The sequence below is a fragment of the Somniosus microcephalus genome, chromosome 5, assembly GCF_052327205.1.
Source record: "Somniosus microcephalus isolate GS21.2 chromosome 5, FLI_Smic_1.0, whole genome shotgun sequence".
Lineage (NCBI taxonomy): Eukaryota > Metazoa > Chordata > Chondrichthyes > Squaliformes > Somniosidae > Somniosus > Somniosus microcephalus.
In genome coordinates, this window is record NC_140991.1 from 260,047,733 (window position 1) to 260,073,675 (window position 25,943).

The 25,943-nt window shown below is 44.0% G+C and overlaps 1 protein-coding gene across 1 annotated transcript in view; it reads left to right on the forward strand.

Moving 5' to 3' along the window:
- The window catches only part of LOC147117677 (F-actin-uncapping protein LRRC16A-like), a 494,673-nt gene that overhangs the window by 287,029 nt on the left and 181,701 nt on the right, over positions 1-25,943 (forward strand). Inside the window, exons 14-17 of the mRNA XM_085989391.1 lie at positions 525-601; positions 10,495-10,599; positions 11,898-11,967; positions 20,758-20,839. Coding sequence (XP_085845517.1) covers positions 525-601; positions 10,495-10,599; positions 11,898-11,967; positions 20,758-20,839 — 334 coding nt within the window. The remainder of the gene's footprint in view (positions 1-524; positions 602-10,494; positions 10,600-11,897; positions 11,968-20,757; positions 20,840-25,943) is intronic.

Consider the following 25,943-nt stretch of genomic DNA (forward strand, 5'->3'; position numbering starts at 1 on the left):
TGTCGTATGAGGAGAGATTGGGTCAACTAGGCCTGCATTCACTAGAGTTTAGAAGAATGAGAGGGGATCTCATTGAAATGTATAAAATTCTGACACGGCTAGACAGACTGGATGCAGGGAGGATGTTTCTCCTGGCTGGGGGGTCTCGAACGAGAGGTCACAGCCTCAGGATATGGGGTAAGACATTTAGGACTGAGATGAGGAGAAATTTCTTCACTCAGAGGGTGGTGAACCTGTGGAACTCTCTACCTCAGAAGGCTGTGGAGGCCAAGTCACTGAATATATTTAAGGAGATAGATAAGTTTCTAGACACAAAAGGCATCAAGGGGTAGGGGGAGAGAGCGGGAATATGGTATTGAGATAGAGGATCAGCCATGATCTTGTTGAATAGCGGAGCATGCTCAAAGGGCCGAATGGCTTACTCCTGCTCCTATTTTTCTATGTTTTCTATTATATTGTTGCATATACTTAGAGGATGTGTGGATTATTTAGTCTGTCACTAAACTATCTTGTGTGTTTTTCAGGTGTGTGCAGCACTTCTGCGGGGCTGTTGCCAACAGCTGGCTTCTCTTCATCTGTCCAAGTGTATCTTCTCGCACAGGTAGTTATTCTGTTCTAAAAGTTATTTTCCTCCCTTGACAGGTCTTTAAAGCTCATTAGTGCCAACCTTAACTGTTCCTTTTTTTGGGAGGGGATGGAAAGAGCCGACCTCTGGAGTTGCCACATAGACAGTTTCACTCTAGTTAGCTAGAATTTTTTTTTCCTTTGTCCTTTTTCTCAATTGAAACATGTCAATGCAAGAAACATAATCTGAGGATTTGTTGGGAAGTGGTTTGAGGAAAGCTGGACAAGTGGGAAGAATTGAAGCCTGGGAGCTGATTATAGTGGCTGGGCAGGTGAGGGGTCTGTACTCGGTTGAGGCCCAGTAGTTTTTCTGATAACTGCTTTTATATTGCTTTTTTTTTGCTTTGCTTTTGCAGCCTGCTCCCAAGGAATAGGCCTCAGACAGCAATCCTAAAGTAATATTTGCTAAGGCTGGCTACCTGGAAGACCTGGTTTAACAAAAATAGGGTCTTTCCAGTGATTGGTCTCAACATATGTACTTGAAAGTTGCAGAAAGCTCGCCCATTGGGAGTGGGCAGCAGTAACTTGGCACCAAACCATTATAAAAGGTACTAATAGCTGTCCACATGAAAATGGATCCTAAAGATATCCTTTGATTCCTGGTTATCCAGTAATTTTATCCATAATCGTAGTACTCCGATGTGAGCAAAGTAGATTAGTAGAAGTATTTCAATTCATTGGTACTGTTTCTACTTCATGAAAAATATTTGTTGGTGAAAGACCTTTGTGTATTGGAGTGAATTTCATTCATTAATTCTGAATGCAAATGGTGTATCAGGAGGTGTGTAGAACTAGTGCTGATTAGGTTTGAATTAATCATCATCAAAGTCATCCTGTACAGCATACTTGTTATGCAGATCTCCAAGGAAGTCAATGCAGTCATATACAGTACAGGAAACTCTTTTTTATCTGGCACCGACGGGACCGGCGTGGTGCCGGTTTATCAAAAAGTCCGGATTACAGAGAGGTATAGTTAAAAGGTACGAGAGCTCCGTACACAGCAACAAATCCAGGCTTCCCTGTTGCTTAGCAACAAGTGCAGGAACCTGGGCCACAGACCAAGCATCCCTGTTGCTTAGCATCAAGTGCAGGAACCCCGATTACACAGCCACAGATCCAGGAACGGCCACTAATATGAAGTAAACCTTACCTGAACCTACTCCTGAATGTTGCCGGTTAACAGAGATTTCCAGTTATTTAGGTGCCGGTAAGTCGAGAGTTTCCTGTAATAAGCTTTTATATTCAAACTAAACTTTAATTCTTCCCTGACCATGAGAACAGTTCCCCAACTGACCAGTTATCTGCAGTAGTTGACTTGCCAGCAAGCTAATTCTGTTCATATGGGGCTGTATTGTTTCTTTTGGGATTTAGCAGTGAACTACTCTAAAAGCCAGGTCCAATAGAAAAGCCAGTAAAAGAAAAGCACAGGTCCCATGGTAATGTGTCTTTGAGTCTACATTAAATCCTGGATTACTGTTCTATTGCAATTTTTTTTTTTTGCCTTTTTGGTTAAGGATGCTTCACCTTTGCATTTGGTTCAGTTGAATCATAGAATCACGGAATGATACAGCATAGAAGGAGGCCATTCGGCTCTTTGGTAGAGCTATCCAATTAGTCCCACTCCCATGCTCTTTCCCCATAGCCCTATAATTTTTTCCCTTCAAGTATTTATCCAATTCCCTTTTGAAAGTTACTATTGAACCTGCTTCCACTCTCCTTTCAGTCGGTGTATTCTAGATCACAACAACTCGCTGCTTAAAAAAAGTTTCCTCATGTCACCTCTGGTTCTTTCAACAACTACTTTGTCCTACTACTGTGTCCTCTGGTTACCGACCCTTCTGCCACTAGAAACAGTTTCTCTTTATTTACTCTATCAAAATCATTCATGATTCTGAACACCTCTGTCAAATCTCCTCTGCTCTAAGGAGAACAACCTAGCTTCACCAGTCTCTCCACATAACTGAAGTCCAGCATCCCTGGTACCATTCTAGTAAATTTCTTCTGCACCCTCAAGTGTGGTGCCCAGAATTGAACATAATACTCCAGCTGAGGCCTAACCAGTGTTTTATAAAGGTTTAGCATGAACTCTTGCTTTTGCGCTCTGTTCCTCTGTTAATAAAGCAAAGTACCCCATATGTATTTTAGCATCTTTCTCAACTTGTCCTGCCACCTTCAAAGATTTGTGTACTTATACCCCCAGGTCTCTCTGATCCTGCACCACCTCTAAAATTGTATCATTTAGTTAATATTGCCTCTCATTCTTCCTGGCAAAATGTATCACTTCACACTTCTCTGCGTTAAATTTTACCTGCCATGTATCTGCCCATTTCACCAGTCTGTCTATATCCTCCTGAAGTCTCTCACTATCGTCCTCACTGTTTACTACATTTCTGAATTTCGAATCATCTGCAAACTTTGAAATTGAAATGAAGTATACCCAAGTCCAGATCGCTAATATATATCAAGAAGATATTCACACTGCCACTGTCCTTTTAATTCCATGGGCTTTAATTTTGCTAACAAGTCTATTTCGTGGTACTTTGTCAAACGCCTTTTGAAAGTCCATATACACAACATCAACTGCACTATCCTCATCAACCCTCTCCATTACTTCATCAAAGAACTCAATCAAGTTAGTTAAACACAAATTGAGTTGAAGTAATTTAACCTTTATGGGCTTCTTTTTACAAAGCCCATTTGTAGGTCTGACTGTCATTGCAATACTAGAGAAGCATTTTGTGCTATCTGATCCAAAGTCACTGGAAGAGAAAGGACTGATAGAGGTCAGTGCCTCTGACAGAAGCCTCATTCAGCAGAAAAATAGATGGAAGGAATACAAAATGTAGTATCAAGCAACCTAGCCTTATAGAGGACTAGCTGGGGGGCCCGGCGTTGCCAAGGCTTTTTTGTAAAACGGCAGTTTGAAGGATTAGGCCCCGCCCACCCCGTAGGATTGGTCAACCATCAAGTCAATCAACGCTAATGAGCGGATTCCCCCGTAGGATTGGTCAACCATCACTTTTTTGAACGTTTTTTGTATACTGTCCGAACAATTTTTGTCTGTCCAAAAAGTAAATACGTCTATGACACTCCCCTAATCATAAGCTTTCTTTTGATATAACATATGTGTAGGTACAATTCATTGATGGGATGTGGGCGTCGCTGGCTAGGCCTGCATTTAGTGCCCATCCCTAATTGCCCTTGAGAAGATGGTGGTGAGCCGCCTTCTTGAACCGCTGCAGTCCATATGGTGTAGGTACACCCACAATGCTGTTAGGAAGGGAGTTCCAGGATTTTGGCCCAGCGACAGTGAAGGAACGGTGATACAGGTCCAAGTCAGGATGGTGTGTGGCTTGGAGGGGAACTTGTAGGTGGTGATGTTCCCATGCGTCTGCTGCCCTTGTCCTTCTAAGTGGTAGAGGTCGCGGGTTTGGAAGGTGCTGTTGACGGAGCTTTGGCGAGTTGCTGCAATGCATCTTGTAGATGGTACACACTGCAGCTACAGTGCGCCGGTGGTGGAGGGAGTGAATGTTGAAGGTGGTGGATGGAGTGCCAATCAAGCGGGCTGCTTTATCCTGAATGGTGTCGAGCTTCTTGAGTGTTGTTGGAGCTGCACTCATCCAGGCAAGTGGAGAGTATTCCATCACACTCCTGACTTGTGCCTTGTAGATGGTGGAAAGGCTTTGGGGAGTCAGGAGGTGAGACACTCGCCGCAGAATTCCCAGCCTCTGGCCTGCTCTTGTAGCCACAGTATTTATATGGCTGGTCCAGTTCAGTTTCTGATCAATGGTAACCCCCAGGATGTTGATAGTGGGGGATTCAGCGCTGGTAATGCCATTGAATGTCAAGGGGAGATGGTTAGAGTCTCGCTTGTTGGAGATGGTCATTGCCTGGCACTTGTGTGGTGTGAATGTTACTTGCCACTTGTCAGCCCAAGTCTGAATGTTGTCCAGGTCTTGCTGCATATAGACACGGACTGCGTCAGTATCTGACGAGTCTCGAATGGTGCTGAACAGTGTGCAATCATCAGCGAACATCCCCACTTCTGACCTTATGATGGAGGGAAGGTCATTGATGAAACAGCTGAAGATGGTTGGGCCTAGGACACTGCCCTGAGGAACTCCTGCAGTGATGTCATGTGATTGAGATGAATGACCTCCAACAACCACAGCCAACTTCCTTTGTGCTAGGTATGATTCCAACCAATGGAGAGTTTTCCCTTTGATTCCCATTGACTTCAGTTTTGCTAGGGCTCCTTGATGCCACACTCGATCAAATGCTGCCTTGATGTCAAGGGCAATCACTCTCACCTCACCTCTTGAATTCAGCTCTTTTGTCCATGTTTGGACCAAGGCTGTAATGAGGTCAGGAGCTGAGTGGCCCTGGCGGAACCCAAACTGGGCGTCAGTTAGCAGGTTATTGCTGAGTAAGTGCCGCTTGATAGCACTGTCGACGACACCTTCCATCACTTTGCTGATGATTGAGAGTAGACTGATGGGACGGTAATTGGCCGAGTCGGATTTGTCCTGCTTTTTGTAGACAGGACATACTTGGGCAATTTTCCACATTGCCAGGTAGATGCCAGTGTTGTAGCTGTACTGGAACAGCTTGGCTAGGGGCGCAGCTATTTCTGGAGCACAAGTCTTCAGTACTATTGCCGGAATGTTGTCAGGGCCCATAGCCTTTGCAGTATCCAGTGTCTTCAGCTGTTTCTTGACATCACGTGGAGTGAATTGAATGGGCTGAAGACTGGCATCTGCGATGCTGGGGACCTCAGGAGGAGGCTGAGATGGATCATCCACTCGGCACTTCTGGCTGAAGATAGTTGCAAATGTTACATTAACTTAAAGAAACAGGTCCTCACACATTGTCATATACTGGGATTCAGAAGCTGTGTTTTAAATTATACTTCGAATTACTGAGGGGAGCACAAATTTTAGCATCTCTTTCAAAGATTCAGTAATATTGCTACTGCACTGTAACACATCAGTGCATTATGTTTGTCAGGTTTTTACCACTTTTTCTAGTACATTTTTTGTTCTGTAGTTTCAAGTATAATACATTAATCGAATGGTATGCAGGCAGTTCCCAAGTCCAAGTTTAGAATACTATATTCACGTTTACATGACAAACTTGTAATTTTTCATCCATAAATTCATTGTGTACTGCAGTTGTAGTGACCAGTTGTGAGTATCCTGTCACACTTGTACTTTTTTTGTAAATTTGTGCATTAGAACAGCACATTGCAATTTTTTTTTTTAATGTTTCAGTTGCATAAAATGGCCATTTCCTGGAATTTAAGATTTGCTGCCATGTGGTGGCAGATTAAATTAGTCAAATCACCCAGAAAGGAGAAGGTGACCAGAGTGACAAAGATGAAGTATTTTTTGTCTAACTTTAATTTGGTGGCTACCTCTTTCAATCCAGTGGTAATATACAGGAAACTCTCGATTTACCGGCACCTAAATAACCAGAAATCTCTGTTAACCGGCAAAAATCAGGAGTAGGTTCAGGTAAGTTTTACTTCATATTAGTGGCCGTTCCTGGATCTGTGGCTGTGTAACCGAGGTTCCTGCACCTGTTGCTAAGCAACAGGGACGCCTGGATCTTGTGGCCGGGGTTCCTGCACCTGTTGCTAAGCAACAGGGAAGCCTGGATCTGTTGCTGTGTACGGGGCTCTCATACCTTTTACTATATCTCTCTGTAATCCGGACTTTTTGATAAACCGGCACCACGCCGGTCCCGTCGGTGCCAGATAAAAAAGAGTTTCCTGTATAAGGATCATAACAGCCAACTAAGCCACAATTGTGTACAAAGACTATCCAAATACAGTGTTGCAGTTTTTGTTGGCTACGGGCTGGAGAGGAATAATCCAAACTTAAATAATGTGTGATTTGAGTCAATTTATATATGACTGTTGGATCCTTTTTAAATTTGAGTTGTTAGACAATTTAAAATGCATGAAGTTGAGGGCTGTTCTGTTCAAATTGAAGAGTCTGTTTGAAAATCTCAGATAAGGAACCAACCAGTGAAACTTGAAAGAGAGAAAAATCAGTTCGAATTTGCAAGAGACAGTTTAGATTGGTTCCCACAGTGGTAAGAAATTTTAGGAAAAGATTTTAATTATTTTGTCCACTCAAATGGATGGATTTCTATGGTAATTATATAAGACTGTTACGAATGTGCTTATCCATCTTTTGTAAAATGAATTTGCTTCATATTTTAAACTTAAGACGCGGTCTGATGTGATGGTTTACTGATTCCAAAGACTGGAGTGAGTGCGCTTGGCAACATAGGTTAAGTCCAGTAGCTAAAGGCAATTACCATCAGTGTTTGCTGTTCATTTACTGGGCACGTTAACCAAAAGCTTACCTAGATTTCAAGGCAAGGACAAATGTTCTCGCAGGTATGGTGAGTTGGGACTCGGCCATGAGAGTGATCTAAAATATCAAGAGCCAAAATAATCTATGATAAGGAGATTAAAAAAGACCCCAAAACATTACTCCAGGAAATAGAAATATAAAAAATAAAAAAATGAATCAATAAGTTAGGAAAATTGCTGAATTAATACTAGAAACACCCAGAGGAAAATAGCCTCCCTTGATCCTTGAGTATTGCTTCCAGTCAAGACACCTTTATATTGTTGACGAGCTGGGAGAGTGGTGCTTAAGTAGACATCTACAACTGCCAAATGTAGTTCATCCATCTTTCTGATGAGACATTAAATCGAGGCCCCATCTGCTCTCATGTGGACGTAAAGAGCAGGGCAGTCCTGGCCAACATTCATCCCTCAAACACCACCACCAAGCAGATTATCTGGTCATTTATCTCACTGCTGTTTGTGGACTTTGCTGTGCACCAATTGGTTGTGACAATTCCCTACATTACAACAGTGACAGCACTTCAAAAGTACGCCATCAGCTATGAAGCACTTTGGGTCTGAGATTATGATAAACGCGATATAAACGCATATTTTTTTTTTCCACTATACTGTACCATGCTAATAGTCCATATTGGAGGGCCAAGAGGAACAATCTTTCATTTTCCACTCCTTCAACTGTTTACAGAACTCACAGACCTTCTCTGATGTTGGAGACAATGCCCTCGATATTAACCCACCCACGGCAGGCGTGGTAGCGTAAGGGGGTTGGGGGGCTGGTGGTTAAAGATTTAAATACGGGGAACATGATCCCAACACGCAGTGTATGCGCCTGCTGACTTTATTTTACAGCGGTGGATATCCGGTGTCGAAGTGTCTTGCCATGGAGAGGCGAGACACTTAATTAACATATTTATGTTGGGCTCCCACCGTGCAATTGGGAGCCTGATTTAAAATTCACTGTTGCTGCACTGGTTTCCCAGGGGTTGAGAAACCCAGCACTGAAAGGGAAGCGGAAGCTGCCGGCTCCACAAGGTAAGTACCTTTTTCAGCATTCCTTGTGGGCCAGGAGGAGCAGGAGTGGTCTCCCCCCCCACTGAGCCCCTCAAAGGGGCCTTCAGCCTCCTCCTGCAGATCATGGTCTTTCTCTGCCCCCCAGTGATCGCGGCTTCTCTTGCACCACCGCTCCCCCAACTTGATCGGCAACCCCCCCGCCCCCTGCCAATTGCGATCTCTTTTCTCCCCTACCCCAATGCGGACCCTCTCTTTCCCCCTTCGCCTTTGCCAACCTCTTCCCCTCCCCCCACCCCCCCCCCCTCAACCCACCATCCCATTTACTGACCTTCCTTCCCCTCCCGATTGCCAGGGACCGGCCCCAAGGAAGTTCCCTCCTGCCCACCGGCCAGGCTGTCAATTTGGCTAGCTGCCGGGCGGGGAATAGAACAAAAAAATAATAATGAGTTTCTGCCATTAAGTTTGGCAGGACCTTCGCGCCCCCAGCCTTGCCAGGTTTCCCCGCACCCTCCCGCCTGCTCGTAAATATCAGGGCTGATGAGTTTTCCTTCTTTATAGCCATGGGAGCACGATGTGCCTGTACCAGTGCTTTTCAGTGTAAATATGCCAAAAGGCAAATTGTACCTGTAAGAATCATTTGAAAATATGAATTAAAAGGAAAAAAATGACTGAGCCATGTTCCTTGTTAGTTCAGAAGGCTAGAAAAAGACATTGAGGCCTCTTTTGTCTCTTAGCCTCATTACAAAACTGCCCTTGATCACTGGTGCCAAGCATGTCAAGCACCAGGGTTTGAATGGTGCACAAGTGATAAAGACATCAGCCTTTTTCATATCTGTCAGCTCCCTCCTCCCAATGCTTCAGTGGTAGGCAAGTGGTATCCACTATGGTATCAGTCCAGATATCATAATGGAGTTCGTTCAAAATTTCCAGGAGCTGACATCTTCCAGCAATTCCTCTTACTAATAGTTCTCATTAGCCCAGAGAAAAGTTAACTGATGGAGGCTATTTATTTGAATTACTTGCCTAGAAGATGGCTGTAAATTCATATTTTCAGTCTCGTCTCTCTGAGTAAATGGCAACATTTGTATGGGTTTCTAAGGAAGTGTCTTCCAACACCTTCACTGATTGTAACCAATGTGCACATCACTTGCTTCCAGTTAGCACGAACAAAGCCTCACATATGGTAAGTTATGGTGCGACACTGGTCCAGGTTTAGGATTTCTAAGGGAGTTAAGTGTTAAGTCTTTTAATTTTACATCTGAGGCGGTAAAATGTAAGCATTCTGTAGTTAAATCTGCTGTACACATAAAGAGAAAAAACTAAAGATGCTGGAAATCTTAAATTAAAACAGAAAATGCTAGAAGTACATAGCAGGTCAATTGGAGAGAAAAGACAAGCTGATGTCTTGGGTTTATACCCTTCATCAAAACTGAATAATAAAAGAAAAGCATACATTTTAGTAAGATCAAAAAAATAAAGTGAAGAGGGGGAAGGGGAGAGAAATGACAGCTACTTCAATCACGGAGAGTTAATGGGTTGACTAACCTACAAACTGCATAATGAAAACAAAACTTAAAATTATATGAAAGATCATCACTGAGGTGATGGAACTCTGCTGTATTGATTTCCTGCTACTTAAAAAAAAAATCTGATTTGTAATTCCAAGCCCAAGTTGAATGAACTGATCGTGTTTATTCTTCTGCTGTCTGAGAGAACACAGTAACGCTGCTTTCTGTTTGAATCCTGGGCAACCCCACATTATCAAGTCTTGTGTGTTTTAAGTGTTACTTCGGTTCGTAGGGGGCACAAAAATATCTGGTGAAGTCCCAAAAACATAACAGGTGGTTGCAAGGGTGAAGAAGCTGTACTCACAAGACACCTTTCAGATACAGTGACCACTTATTGGCTCTTTAGAGTAAAATTGTGCATACAGATTGAATATCCAGATGGATTTTTTCTCGGCATCTCTTCCTCCCATAGATCAGAATAAGCTAAAGGCTAACTATAATATTGGGTAAACTGTAGAACTGAAAGTGTTAGATCTTGGGACCAGGACAGCAGTCCAGGCTATTGTCCTTTGCAGTTCATGACGATTTGGGGGTTTCCAACAGACCTTCAGAGGAGGCTGATGGAATAGCCATTTAGAGGAAAAGGCTTGTTTGGGGGGTAAAAAAAAGGCTTTCAAGAACAGATTTATTTATGCAAAGGCATAAAATATCAATATGTGACAACCGTAAAAACATTGAAAGTTATGTTATTCCGACAGCCTGGGTATCCAGCATTAGCCGATGATGCACACTTTTTCGTATGCATTTGATATACGTGTGTATAAAATTTGATTTTGAAAGTCTTTGGTGTATTGAAATGAGCTAAACATCACATATGCCTTTCACTCTAATTTTGTGTATTGTGTCTGAACAAGTAATTCTGTTGCATGACTGATCTCAACTTGAATTCTTCTTCCTTCAATGTTGCAGGAAGGGGAAGGAAGTCCCTCCATCCTTCAAGCTGTTTTTCAGCAGTTCACAGGCTTTGAAACACATCAACCTGTCAGGCACCAAACTCCCTCCGGATGCAGTCAAGTCAGTATTTATTTCTCTTTTGATAGGCATTACTTTTATCAATAGTCTCTTTGGCTTCTATGTATTAACAGGTTAGTTTTCATTCTCCTCCTCCTCCTATCTCGCCCTCCTCTTCCCTCCCCCTATCCTCAAGCTAGGCATCATTCTCTGGTCAAGAGGGCAGGTAATTGATCTGCTCCAGAATTTCTCTGCTGTTCTATAACCAACTCCTCAAAGGTGTGTCACATTCAGTATCACTGAACTACTAATTTATTGTAGAATTTCTTCTCTCAATGTAGGGGAAAATCTGGCCGATGCTCCGTTTCTCTTTTTTCTGGCAACGTCATGGAGATCAGTAGATTCTGCCTGGCATATCTTGTGTTTGAACCCATATCTTACCATTTCATGGTGCAGTGCATTGGTGCGCAACCCCATTGTGTTGCCAGTTGGCCAGAGCTTTTATTTTATTTTTTTATATTTTAGTTCTGTATTTATTTCTGCTCATCAAAATAAGGGTGGTTAGTGGTGGGGAATGGAACTCTTCTCATTTAAAGCACCCAGTATCAGCATCAAGCACTACCAATCTCCCTTTACTCTGCCCTAGTGACGTTCTCCCAACCCCAACTTTAGAAGAGCACCCCATACCCATCAATGTGACAGTTTTTCCATTTCTTACACAGGCCATCTTGATTACCAATTAGTGCTGAATTAGGCCAATTTTGTGCAGTAGGTCTATTCCCACTAGGGCCTGGTTTGAGAATGTCCATCCTAATTTCCCCCAGGACCATTAACAGCCAGCAGACAGAGGAGAATTTCCTGTGGAATTCTCTACCAAAGAAGGCAGTAGAGGCCAATTCATTAAATATATTCAAGAAGGAGTTAGATATATTTCTTAAGGCTAAAGGGATCAAGGGATATGGAGAGAAGGCAGAAACAGGGTACTGAGTTTGGATGATCAGCCATGATCGCATTGAATGGCGGAGCAGGCTCGAGGGGCCGAATGGCCTACTCCTGCTCCTATCTTCTATGTGTCTATGTTTCCTCCCAACAGTCAGGGCTGGTTTTGAACCCTGGCCAGTATCTAATCCACTGCAGCACCCACTGTCCCTGAAGCTTTATTTTCTGCATTCCATGAAGAACTTTTTACTAACTTTGAACCATTTAATACCATGCAGTGAAATGGGGGAAGTTATTATTGCTGCTGAAGTGCTAGCAAGAAGCAGAAAGTAGTGAAAATGTTACAAGAAGACTTGTTTTCTCTTCAACAGTACCAAGATTGGCAATGCAAAGTTTATTTGAAGGCAATTCTTTCTTTACAGAGCACTTTTACTTGGCCTTTCTTGCAATCCTCAACTAAAGGAAGTTTCTCTTGACCTTAGCAATTGTGAGGTAAGAAGGAATAGTTTTATTCATTGAATTGAATTAATTTAACTTGAAAATAGGGTGGGGAATTACTTAAAACTCAGTTAATATTTCAAGTTTGAAGGATATATATTGTCTCTTTTATTAAGAAGTGCGCAATGTTTAGGGATTTGATTTGGGCCTCATTTGCCCTCGAATACTGCAACAGGTGACCAGTGTTCATAAAAGAACCTTGCCAATGACTGCCATCAGGCTGTTTGGCTGCAGTGAACATCACAACCAACCCCGTTCCTGCTCACGTGATTTTTCACCAGGGGTACTGTGTACCAATCAAAATCGGAAACCGCAACCGATTCTCCCGTCTCTAACTCGGGTGCTGAGGCGTGTTATAGCTTCCCTGCTACCACCCCAGATGAGATCAGCTGACTGCACGAATCTGGTCTGCATGGCCCAGCTACTCACTATGTAAAGAACTGAGCCTTGGGAAGTGTTATATATTTTAATATACCAAGACATATTCCTGTTCGGTAATTCCAGATAAAGGGAATACATTAATATTGCTTGATAACCTTGTGATAAGGTTGCACTAGTTAGATAAATTCTGCAGCAAATGTGACCAAGTGGAATATATCATTGGACCTTAATTCCTTAACTGGCGTGTTGTTGGTTTAGCATAGTTCTTAACAACCAGACCAAAAATTCCTAAATCTGTTTATCAGCAATGTAGCATAATTAATTTAACAGGTTGACTGAATTCAGCAGGCAGGAGTATGTGAATCGACTTGTTCAATGTATTCCCTTCACAGCCTATGGGGCCGATTTTCCTGGAGCCGTCAGGCGGGCTTTCAGGCGTGTGGGGGGGGGGGGGAAATCGCAAAAATAGGGGGTCGCGACCCCTCCCCCCCGCCTGATTCCCCGCCCCATCCGATTTTCACCCAGGCGTTTCTGTCCAACCCGAATCAGTCCCACCCGCAGCAGGCGGGACTGGTCTTCAGGCACCTTAATCACCAATAATTGGCATATATAATGCCATTTTAAGGGGCCCTTGCTATTTTCAGCCTTTTCCCACGTTAAACACACCTGGTGGGAACCCCGCTGATGAAATCTGGCGTGAACAATATCGGATTGCTGACTATCAGCTGCAGGTCAATCAGGAAAGAAGAGATTTAATCAGACATCATTTGTAGGTTACAGGACCTTGTTGTTTCAGGCTTCGGGCAACTTGTTCCAGGCTTAGGCACAGCTATGGAAGGTTGGAGCCTCACACACTTCTCCAGTGTGAGCTCCTGGGAAGCCCCTCTCGCAACCCTCACTCAGCGCTTCCTCAACTGAGGCACCTACCAGAAGCATGGAAGGCCTTTTTTTCCTTCCCCTCTTGGCATTAGAGGACCTCCAGCCCCATTCGCGAAATGACACACGCCACAACTGCAGAAGTTGCCATCAGAAATTTTATTTACAATAACCAACTGATGGCATTTTTCAAATAAACACAACATTTCACCCAAGTGACGACCCTTGTGACTATTAGTGCTTTATTTTCCTCTTACGCGTGCTCCTACGTAGTGGTTCCCCTGTGGCTTCAGCAGATGTGGAGGCCCCTTGCTCACTTTCCTGCTGCTCCTGTCTCGACACCTTTGGCGGGCGTCCTCTGGGATGGCGAGCCTGTGAGGGCTCGCCAGCAGTCTGCTGCTCCTGCGGCTGTGCAGGGGTTGAGACCTCTATCTCCGTTGGGTGTGGACTCCGGCGGGGCTCTGACCGAGGGCTCTGCAGTGGTATGGAAGTGTGAGCACTTGGAGAGGAGCCCCCACTTCCTTGAGGTCTGCTACCAACCTCCCTCTCATGGGTCAGGTCCCCCTCAGTGCCTGCAAGTGGCTTGAGAGCAGCTTGCTGCACATCGGGGGGGCCATGGGGACCCGTTTCTACAATGGCAGTCCTACTCAGAGGGTCTGCCATGAAGGCCTGGTTTCTCTGTTCAATAGCTGACCATCGCTCCTCCAGAGATGTCAGTCTATTTTGAACACTCACCATGTTTTCAACACTCTGGCGACTTAGCTCCTCCATGGCAGTAGCCATCCTCTCCTACTGTAGCCATCCTTTCCACAGAGGTTGCCATCCTTTCTGTGGTGATGCGTTCATGTGCCAATGACTCCACAAAGGCTCTGCTCATGTTCGCTATGGACTCCTCCATTCGCTCCACACTCGCAGCGACCCTGGAGACAAAACCTGCCAGAGACTCCTGCATCTGTGCATGGAGATCCATCACCTCTTCTCTTGCAGATGGACCCAGAAGCAGAGGGTCGACATGCAGCGCAGCTGAGCTGAGTTGGCAGAGTCCTGCGCCCTCCGACAAGGACTCTCCACTGCTGTCCCTGTCTCCACCATCTGCTGATGCTCACTTGTGAGCTGTGATACACCAGGTGACAACACTACTCTATCTCGCGAAGGTCCAACCGAGGTGTGAGTGTCTGTGCTGGGTGAGCTGAATTCTGCTGACGCTGCGCCCTCCAAGGTTGGAGCTTCCTCTGAGGAGTCTGGCTGCTCAGCCTCTTCCTCCTCTGCAGTGGGGATGGGGGCTCTGGATGGTCCTGTGGGGGAGTAAAGGAACGAGTTAGAGATGTGATGCCAAGGTTATATGCACATTGATGTAGCTTCAGAATCATAACAGCGACTCCTGCTATGTCAATGAGAGAGATGGAAAACGATTCTGTCACCAGCTTGCGGGAATGCCCCTGTCTCTCCTTTCTCAACTTCCGCAGCCACATCAGCCCCGACAATTTCCAGCACTCCTTCCTCCCAGGGGGTCAGGTGGGCTATTGAGAGTGGGCCTCCTCCAGTCCTGGCTCGCTCTCTGTTGTTGTGAGCTCTCTTTTCCTGCAATGAGGGAGACAAGTGGAGTTTGAGTGAGAATGAAGGTGAGTGTAGAGATTACATAGCATAGATACTTAGAGGGAGACAAAGATGGTGTGAGGATGCAAGACCAAGGGCCCTCCCTGTGTGTTGTCAGTTGTGTTCAAAGCATCAGAGTGCGAGGGAGTGCGAGGGCTGCATGGTGGAATAGTTATGTGAATGTGAGCATAGAGAGAGAGGGAATGGGTAAGGGTGCATGGATGTGACTGTGAAGTGGGATGTGGAGGAAGAGAGTGCTAAAGCTGAGTGCTGGTGGGGAAAGGCAATGGGGATCAGTTTGAGGGTGATGGAAACTTTGTACTTACTTTTCCTGTACGGTGAAGGTCATGGAATCGTTTCCGACACTGTATCCAGGTTCTTCTGGTGACTCCCAGCGAGTTGACACCTGCTGTCACCTGCATCCATGCAGCCTTGGTCTCAGTGGGAGGCCTCTTCCTCCCTGACCTGGGGGAGGGTTTAAACTAAAACGGCAGGGGGGTTGGGAACCTGAGCAGGGGGACAGAGGAAAGGGAAACAAGGATAAAAGCAAAAGATAGGAAGGAGAAAAACAAAAGTGGCAGTCAGAGAAATCAACGGTTTAAATCAAACATGGCCACAGTAAATAATAATTCTAATAGGTCTAAGAGCGTTAAAAAAACAAGCCTGAAGGCTTTGTGTCTTAATACGAGGAGCATTTGTAATAAGGTGGATGAATTAGCTGCACAAATAGAGGCAAACGAATATCATTTGATTGGGATTACGGAAACATGGCTCCAGGGTGGCCAAGGCTGGGAACTCAACACCCAGGGGTATTCAATATTCAGGAAAGATAAGCAAAAAGGAAAGGGAGGTGGGGTAGCATTGCTGGTTAAAGAAGGGATTAACACAATTGTAAGGAAGCATATTAGCTCTGATGATGTGGAATCTGTATGGGTAGAACTGAGAAATACCAAGGGGCAGAAAACGTTAGTGGGAGTGGTATATAGACCTCCAAACAGTAATGCGGAGGTTGGGGATGGCATTAAAAGGGGAATTAGAGAAGCGTGCAATAAGCGCACAGCAGTTATCATGGGTGACTTTAATCTACATATAGATTGGGCTAACCAAATTAGTAACAATACTGTGGATGAGGAATTCCTGGAGTGTTTACGGGATGGTTTCCTGGACCAATATGTCAAGGAACCAACCAGAGATCAGGCCATCTTAGACTGGGTATTATGTAACGAGAAAGGATTAATTAGCAATCTTGTTGTACAAGGCCCCTTGGCTCGGAGCGATCATAATATCATCGAATTCTTCATTAAGATGGAGAATGAAGTAGTTGACTTAGAGACTAGGGTCCTGAATTTAAATAAAGGAAACTACGATGGTCTGAGGCGTGAGTTGGGTAGGATTGATTGGGGAATGTCACTCAAAGGGTTGACGGTGGATAGGCAATGGAAAACATTCAAAGACCGCATGGATGAACTACAGAATTTGTTCATCCCAGTTTGGCATAAAAATAAAACAAAAAAGGTGACTCAACCGTGGCTAATAAGGGAAATTAGGGATAGCATAAGATCCAAGGAGAGGACATATAAATTGGCCAGAAAAAGCAGTAAACCTGAGGATTGGGAGCAGTTTAGGATTCAACAAAGGAGAACAAAGGGATTAATTAAGAAAGGGAAAATAGAATATGAGAGTAAGTTTGCAGGGAACATAAAAACTGACTGTAAAAGCTTTTATAGATATGTGAAGAGAAAAAGATTGGTGAAGTCAAGCGTAGGTCCCTTGCAGTCAGAATCTGGGGAATTTATAATGGGGAACAAAGAAATGGCAGACCAATTAAATACATATTTTCGTTCTGCCTTCACAAAGGAGGACACAAATAACCTCCCAGAGATGTCAGGAAACATAGGGTCTGATGAAAGGGAGGAACTGAAAGAAATCGGTATTTGTAGGGAAATGGTGTTAGAGAAATTGATGGGATTGAAGGCCGATAAATCCCCAGGGCCTGATAATCTACATCCTAGGGTACTTAAAGAAGTGGCCCTAGAAATAGTAGATGCATTGCTGATCATCTTCCAACATTCGATGGAATCTGGAACAGTACCCATGGATTGGAGGGTAGCTAATGTTACCCCACTATTCAAAAAAGGTGGTAGAGAGAAAATGGGGAATTACAGACCGGTAAGCCTGACATCGGTAGTGGGGAAAATGCTAGAGTCCATTATAAAAGATGTAATAGCAGAGCACTTGGAAAACAGTGACAGGATCGGACAAAGTCAACATGGATTTACAAAAGGTAAATCGTGCTTAACTAATCTACTGGAATTTTTTGAGGATATAACTGGTAAAATAGATAAGGGAGAACCAGTGGATGTGGTGTATTTGGACTTGCAGAAGGCTTTCGACAAGGTCCCGCATAAGAGACTAGCGTGTAAAGTTAAGGCACATGGGATTGGGGGCAAGGTATTGACTTGGATAGCGAACTGGTTGGCAGACAGAAAGCAAAGAGTTGGAATAAACGAGTCTTTTTCCGAGTGGCAGGCAGTGACTAGTGGGGTCGGTCCTTGGACCCCAGCTATTCACAATATATATTAATGATCTAGGCAAGGGAACTAGATGTAATATCTCCAAATTTGCAGACGACACAAAGCTGGGTGGGCGTGTGTGCTGTGAGGAGGATGCCGAGAAACTACAGGATGATTTGGACAGGTTGGGTGATTGGGCAGAAGCATGGCAGATGCAATATAATGTGGATAAATGTGAGGTTATCCACTTTGGTGGCAAAAACAGGAAGGCAGATTATTATCTGAATGGCAATAGATTGGGAGAAGGGGGAAGTGCAACGAGACCTGGGTGTCCTTGTGCACCAGTCGCTGAAGGTCAGCATGCAGGTGCAGCAGGCGGTTAAGAAGGCAAATGGTATGTTGGCCTTCGTAGCGAGAGGGTTTGCGTACAGGAACAAGGATGTCTTGCTGCAGTTGTACAGGGCCTTAGTGAGACCACATCTTGAGTATTGTGTGCAGTTTTGGTCGCCTTATCTGAGGAAGGATGTTCTTGCCATGGAAGGAGTGCAGCGAAGATTCACCAGGCTGATACCTGAGATGGCAGGAATGACGTATGAGGAGAGATTGGGTCGATTGGGCTTGTACTCGCTGGAGTTTAGAAGAATGAGAGGGGATCTCATTGAAACTTATAAAATTCTGACAGGATTGGACAGACTAGATGCAGGAAGGGTGTTCCCGATGGTCGGGGAGTCCAGAACCATGGGTCACAGTCTAAGGATAAGGGGTAGGCCATTTAGGACAGAAATGAGGAGGAATTTCTTCACCCAGAGAGTGGTGAACCTGTGGAATTCTCTACCACAGAAGGCAGTAAAGGCCAATACATTAAATATATTCAAGAAGGAGTTAGATATATTTCTTAAGGCTAAAGGGATCAAGGGGGTATGGGGAGAAAGCAGGGACCGGGTACTGAATTTGGATGATCAGCCATGATCGCATTGAATGGCGGAGCAGGCTCGAGGGGCGGAATGGCCTACTCCTGCTCCTATCTTCTATGTTTCTATGACCTAGGGAAGAGGACCTCCCTGTGGGCCCTGACCCCATCCAATAATGCCTGCAGTGAAGCTTCGTCGAATCTGGAGGTAGCTCGAGGTCTGGAACTGGCCACAGCTGCTGCAGGCTCCTCTGCCATCCTGTGTGGTTTGTTTGGAAGCCTGCAGAGGAAGCAATGCTTGCTGTGGACCTTAAAAGCACCACGAATGATGACATCATACTGTGCGACTTTCTGACTGGAAATAGTCAATTAGCAAGGGTTCCTACACGCTGGAAATGAATTGGCCAATTGAGGGAAAATTACATCAATCTGGCAGACCCATTTACATTGGTGTGGGAACCCCAACATTCGGGGAACCCGACAATTCCCCGCACCTGCAGGAAAATCGGCCCCTATGTCTCATCAAGAAGTTCTGTGTAGAAATATTTATTAGCTAATTGAATAGTGACCGTGCTTCTATATATTGGTGAATCTGCATTTGTTGATGTTTATGTAGTAATATATTGCAGAGCCATCTGTATAACCAGATCTTTTCAGGGCTTGTTTCGCCAATTATATTTTAACAATTTTCAAGGAGTAGTGTGATGCAGAAGACAGGGTTGCTGAACTCACTGTGCTGTGATGCTATTGCCTATGCCAGCTCTGCACTGATGTATGCCATTCTTTTCCCCTCTACTGCTTTCCTTAGCTTGGTCACTGTGTAAGTACCCTCCCTGCCTTTTAACCTTTGTTGATCCAGTAAATGGTTCCTTATCTGTCTGTCAGGATTATCGTTGGAACTATTTGGCACAGATGTTTTGTGCAATAAAATTTTGGGCTCAAGCCTAGTGTTTTGTATGATGTGCTGGGCAAGTTTCATTTGATGAAACACTTGACCCCGTTTAAAGGAAAAAGCCTTAGTGTGTGTCTTTTGATGTACGGCCTACTGTGTTTTAAGCTACCTGTTTTTAATGCAGTGTTCTGCCTTTTCAGTTATAAAGTCTGCATATTGAGATAATGGTATAAGTAAACCTTCATGAGAAATTTACAGGCTATTGTAGTTGTCAAGTCAATTAATAGTAATACTGCTCTTTTTTTAGTGTCAGTTGCAGCTTTCGAAATGGATTTTCATACTCATCCATTTTCTTAACAGCTGAATATTATAAAATGGAGTTAAGGAAATGTAAAATACCACAAACATTAATTGGAATAAACAAAGTGTTTAAATTTCATGTCACCTTTTAATACATTTTTACGTCACAATTGTTATTGGACACCTGGTAGAAACTAGTACAAAGTCCACATCAGGATCTAGGATTAGAAGCCCACAACTAGTGCTGAAGAACAAGCAGTTAAAGCTCTATTTGGTACATATTTTATTTTAAACTGGGAGGCAAAAAAAAATTGTTTAAAAAAAAAAGGCTGAGCTACGCAAATCATGAAACAATTTTCATCAGTGATAGCAATCAGTGATATTAAAAACATTGAAGATTCCTGGCCACTTCAAGTTGGAACTTAACAAGTACTGGAGGGTGGGAGGGAGGAAGAAATTACCATCTAAGTGTTGAGATCATTTGTGAACAATAATATCATTAGTGTAAGGAAGCAACCACCACTTTTTTTTATTTTAGATTAATCATTAATACATTATTTAGGTGTTACAGTAACCACATTAATTTTGTTCCATGTGCCGATTGCTGCTTCCTGCTGCTTTTGCATTGACCTTTGGTTTACAGTCTACTCAATTCAAAGGTGCTTAATTCAAATTATCAGATAATTCAAAATTTTCAGCACTAAATTCCCACTTCACTGTGTTATTGACATTGCTTAATTTGAATTATTCGATAATTCAATTTTTTAAGCGCAACAAATTGACCAAGCTGTATTTGCATTTTGTTTGAGAGAGAGAGAATGTGCTGCACCTCTTTTAAAACTTAGCTAATGCACATGGTTGAATGAAAAACTTTATAGGGTTTACTCATCTCTCATTTCATCAGATCCTTGTATAGTATTTGATCACTTATGGGCTTTTGTGGAAAGCACGGTGCAAAATGCCACTAGACTTAACTGCTTTTGTTGAATTGCAGTAGCCTTGAACATAGTTAACTGCAGTAGAAATTATCAGTGCATTTCCAAACATCATTAGGCTACATATTGCAAAAACTAAAAGGCATCTTTAAGAATTGTAAAATTTGCTTAAAATTGTCTACTAATTGAAACCTTCTTCCAGAAAAGGTGCAGTAAGTTTGCAAAGTGAATTATAAGAATTATGGTGACATTTTTTATTTCCCAGTAGTTGAATAGCAAAACATTCCTGTAATGCCGATTGTAATTGTTGGAAACATCAGTAATCATTAAATCTCCACATGGTATCCCAGTAAAACTAATTTCAAGCTTCTTTGTCTGCAGCTAAGGTCAGGTGGGGCTCAGATTTTGGAAGGCTGCATTGCAGAAGTCCATAACATTTCAAAACTGGATATTTCAGACAATGGTGAGAAACATTACTTGCTTGATGTTTACAATGAATTTCATCTTCAAAAGAACAGTAATAGGGATGCTGAGTTTAATGTACCATGTCAGGAATCCATGAGTAAACCTTTGGATGCTTCCATAAAGCCGTGTGAAATCTCAGCAGAACTTGCAGTAGGCATCATTCACACCCTGTGGAAACCTGTTTTCAAAGAAGCTGCTCTGGATATAGCACTTTCTGTTTGTATGTGTTAAACTAGATTTTTGGTTGAATAAACATTTGATCAACTAGGTTAACCCCTTCTTTCACTAGAGCTATAAAATATCTTATTTTAGAAAGTAAGAAAGGCTTGCATTTATATAGCACCATTTGCGACCACCAGACATCCCAAAGCGCTTTACAGCCAATTAAGTACTTTTTGAAGTGTAGTCACTCTTGTAATGTAGGAAACGCGGCAGCCAATTTGCGCACAGCAATGTAGTCATGATCAGATAATCTGTTTTAGTGATATTGATTGAGGGATAAATATTGGCCAGGACAGCGGGGATAATTCCCCTGCTCTTCTTCGAGTGCCAGGGGATCTTTCACGTCCACCTGAGAGAGCAGACGGGGCCTCAGTTTAATGTCTCAACTGAAAGACGGCACCTCCCACACTGCAGCACTCCCTCAGTCCTATACTGGTGTGTCAGCCTAGATTTTTGTGCTCAAGTCTCTGGAGTTGGACTTTAACCTATTACCATTGTCAGACTTCCACCTAAATTCCCACTTTCATCAAAGTTTTTGATTTTTCTTGGTGGGGGAGGGGTGACACTAATGCTTAAATAATGATTATGCTTGACATTTAATACAATTCTGTGCTGATGTCAAGAGATAGGACAGTTGCAGCTCATTGCAGGATTTTTGTGTCTGCATATCGTTAATGCCATTTGAGTTTCTCTTCAGCTTTTTGAGGGGGGGCATTGGTAAAGAGACCTGTTTACAGGCCTCTGCCAATATTCTTTGCTTAACCATTTAAGCAGTTGCTTTCTTGGGAATTTTTATTTTCTCCTGTCAAGAAAGCTTCCCCCTCATAAAATGGCCAATATCGATACTGCATGTACTTGCAGGCACAAACCAAAGCATGATTGACAAACACAGCATGTTGGAGCAGGAATGCTGCACGCCAGAACAGACTCAAACGTTCTTCCATGAAATACTGAAAGGAAAAGTCTCCAGATGGATGATAGAGATAACAAGATGATTGTAACCCTTTCTGCAAGGGTTTCAATTTCACAATATTAGTTATTTTGAAACTGATTTGTCATGCTCTTCTAAATATCCATTTTTTGCTCCCTTCTGTTCCCGAACCGAGGTAGAGGTGGGGGGTTGTTTGTGACTCCTATTGGCTGTACAGTTCCACAAGCACCAACAGTCCATCACGTAGGTGGCCATTCTAGGCCAGTGAATGTTGGCAAGGGATTCAGCTGTACGAGACATCGTAATGGAAGCTAATCCTGTTTTCACCTGATGCCCATGTATGCACAACTTCCAACAGGAACCCTGGCTCATTTTCCTTTGTGCTCCTCCTGTTCCTACTCTGGCAACACTGAGACCATTTGCAGTTTCCCGACCACTCTCCTGGCTACCTCAGGTCTCTGTAGAAATTGAACTTGGAATCCTTCTATTCTGTATAACTCAATAACATTTCACTTATTTCATGAGCTATTAGGGTTGTTTAGTGTCAGCTTGGCTCGGTTAATAGCACTCACCTCCGAGGCAGAAGGTTGTGGATTCAAGCCCCAAACCAAGACTGCAGCACTTAATCTACACTGTAATATTCAGTGGAGTACCGAAGAAGCGCTGCAGTGTCACAGGTATTGTTCTTTGTCAGAGATGCCATATTTCAGATGAGCTGTTAGATCAAGGCTCTGTTTGCCTGTTCGAGTGGTTCAGGTGGATGTTAAAAGATTCCATTGCACTTTATGAAGAAGAGTAAGAAGTTGTCCTAGTGTCCTGGCCAACGTCACCAGAAACAGGTCATTCATCTCCTTTGCTGTTTGTGGGATTTTGGTGTATGCAAATTGGCTGCCAAATTGCATAAAAAACAATGGCTGCAAAATTCGGAAGTCTATCACCGGCCGTTAAGGCCAGTTTTGCTGAAATAATGGCGGTCGCCTCGCTTCCGCCCGCTTCTGGTGTGGAACACAGCAGCCGCCATTTTGGGGCGGTTGTTAGCACTGCAGTTCCCTGCGCTCAGCGCCAACATGTAAATATGCAGAGCGTGAAGTCTTTTGGCGTGCAGTCCCTCTTGGGCTGCAACATCACATGGAGATGAAGCAGAGGCAGCAAAGGGGCCAAGCTGCTCGCAGAGGGAGGAGGAGGAAGCAGAAGAGGAAGAAGCGGAAGGAAGAAGGCAACCCAGACAGCCCCTTTCTGGCTGGGATATCTGGGATCGAATCATCCGCCCATGGTACCAGCAAGCACAACCCTAAATCCCCTTTCAACATTTGTCCCACACATTACCGTCCCTCTGTTACTGACCATCACAGCATCCTCTTGGCCACAATGCTAAAATAAAAGCCACAACAAAGCAAATGTTCCTATCCAACTTTATCCATTATGCATCCAGAATTACATCAAAAAATCAAATGATCACCTTTGTGTATTCCCTTAGTGAGTGTCTTGCATCTGCCTTTGCCTATCCTAGTGATGTTGTGCACAGCTACCCCAGTGGCTGCAGCATGGTTGGTGGAAGGCAGCTGACTTTCAGTGGGGGAGACTGCCGATGACCTTGCAGAGCGACCTTGAGGAGCTGGTGGCTGGGAGTGTGAAATCGAGTGACGGTGTTTCTTCTACTTCACTCTCCTCCCACTTCTTGGTGAACCACCGGCTGGGCAGGCTAGATTTCTTGTGTGTCTGAAATGAGGAAGGGTGGGTAGGGTTGTGGTGAGGGGAGGCGGGAAAGCAAGAAGTGCATGCTTGCACCATGTGCTACTTGTACATCAGAACAGATTGTGGGATGAGGGGGAAGTGGGATGTGAGAAGGAGGATAATGTATGTGGATACCAGCATCTTGTATTCTTTCAGCCCTGCCCGTGCCAAGAATGGCCAGCATCGTCTCCTCCAAGGGGGTGAGGTGAAGGTAGGTGTGCCTCATGTTTGATTGAGATTGTTGATAGGTAAGTGATGGGGTGGTCGTGCATTGAGCAGTGTGTGAGGCTAGTGGTACAATTCATAGAATCATAGAATGGTTACAGCACAGAAGGAGGCAATTCGGCCCGTCGAGCCTGTACCGGCTCTCTGCAAGAGCACTTCAGCTAGTCCCACTCCCCCGCCCTTTCCCCGTAGCCCTACAAATATTTTCCTTCAAGTACTTAGCCAATTCCCTTTTGAAAGCCACAATTGAATCTGCCTCCACCACCCTTTCAGGCAGTGAATTCCAGATCATCGCCACTCGCTGCGTAAAAAAGTTTTTCCTCATGTCGCCTTTGGTTCTGCTGCCAATCACCTTAAATTTGTGTCCTCTGGTTCTCAACCCTTCCACCAATGGGAACAGTTTCTCTCTACTCTGTCTAGACCCCTCATGATTTTGAACACCTCTATCAAATCTCCTCTCAACCTTCGCTGCTCTAAGGAGAACAACCCCAGCTTCTCCAGTCTATCCACATAATTGAAGTCCCTCATCCCTGGAACCATTCCTGTAAATCTTTTCTGCACCCTCTCTAAGGCCTTCACATCCTTCCTAAAGTGTGGTGCCCAGAATTGGACACAATACTCCAGTTGAGGCCGAACCCGTGTTTTATAAAGGTTCATCATAACTTCCTTGCTTTTGTACTCTATGCCTCTATTTATGAAGCCCAGGATCCCGTATGCTTTTTTAACTGCTTTCTCAACCTGCCCTGCCACCTTCAATGCTTTGTGCACATATACCCCCAGGTCTCTCTGTTCATGCACCCTTTAGTTTATACTGTCTCTCCTCATTTTTCCTAACAAAATGTATCACTTCGCATTTTTCTGCGTAAACTTTCATCTGCCACGTGTCCGCCCATTGCACCAGCCTGCCTATGTCTTCTTGAAGTCTATCACTATCACAAGTTGGTAGGAGATGGCTTTTGAAGATGCAATCACTGATCTTGACCAGTCAGCTGAGGTCCTGAAACTTGTTTGGGCACGGAGCCAGGTCCTGGAGGCGACACTGCTGGCAGTGACGGCCTCGGCGATTTTGCCCCACATTCTTCTTTCTGGAGGTCCTCCTGGCTCTCTGTGGGTAGAGGACCTCTCTTCCAGTGTTGACACCCTGCACAAAGCTCGAGTGCTGCGTCCGAGACCATGGGTGCCCTTTCCTCGACCTGTTGAGCCATTTATGTTAGTGCTGAAGCACTTTTAGCATTTTTTATGCGCAGAAGTCAGTTCAGCTTTCAGAGCTGCAGACTGCCCAGTTTTGAATGATTTTTGATTTTTAATGATTTTTTCAGAAGGCAGTTCAGCTTTAAGGGCTAGAGACTGCCTTGAAAATGAACAGCCTAGCTTTAAGGAAAGGCAACCTCGCTCCAGCATCGCTAACTTGGGTCCACCGATGAGCGCACAACCTGTCAGTAGCACGATAGTTGCTAGGCTGTGCGCTACAATCATTTAAGTTAGCAGGCAGCACCAAATTGATGTGCTGCCTGCACTTTTTGAAAGTGCGCGGGAATATCTCGCATTGCAGTGCCTGCGCCTGTTTTCTTGCCAGTGACACTACTTCAAAAGTAATTCAATAGCTATGAATCACTTTGGGAGGTCGAGGACATATGAGGCAATCTATAAGTCCAAGTTTGTTCTTCAAGGGAGAAAAATGCTCAGCTGATTTCAAAATTATTTAATGTTAGGATTATACATGCAGCATGACTTTTCTCACTCTGCTTCAGAACTGGGTAACATGGAAACAACAAAATTTGAAGCTTTTTTAATGCTAAAGATGAAAGCATTCATTCAAAAACTACGTAGTTTAGAAACTTTATTCTCAGGTGCCCTGGTTCTGAAACTGAATTCCACATTGGAGAGGGTAATGGGACAAGATCCATATTTGAAGCTGAATTAAGTGATGCATTTCAGTGCAGTTTTGGTTTGTCACCTAAATGTCCTATTCCAGCAGTAGCATAGAAAG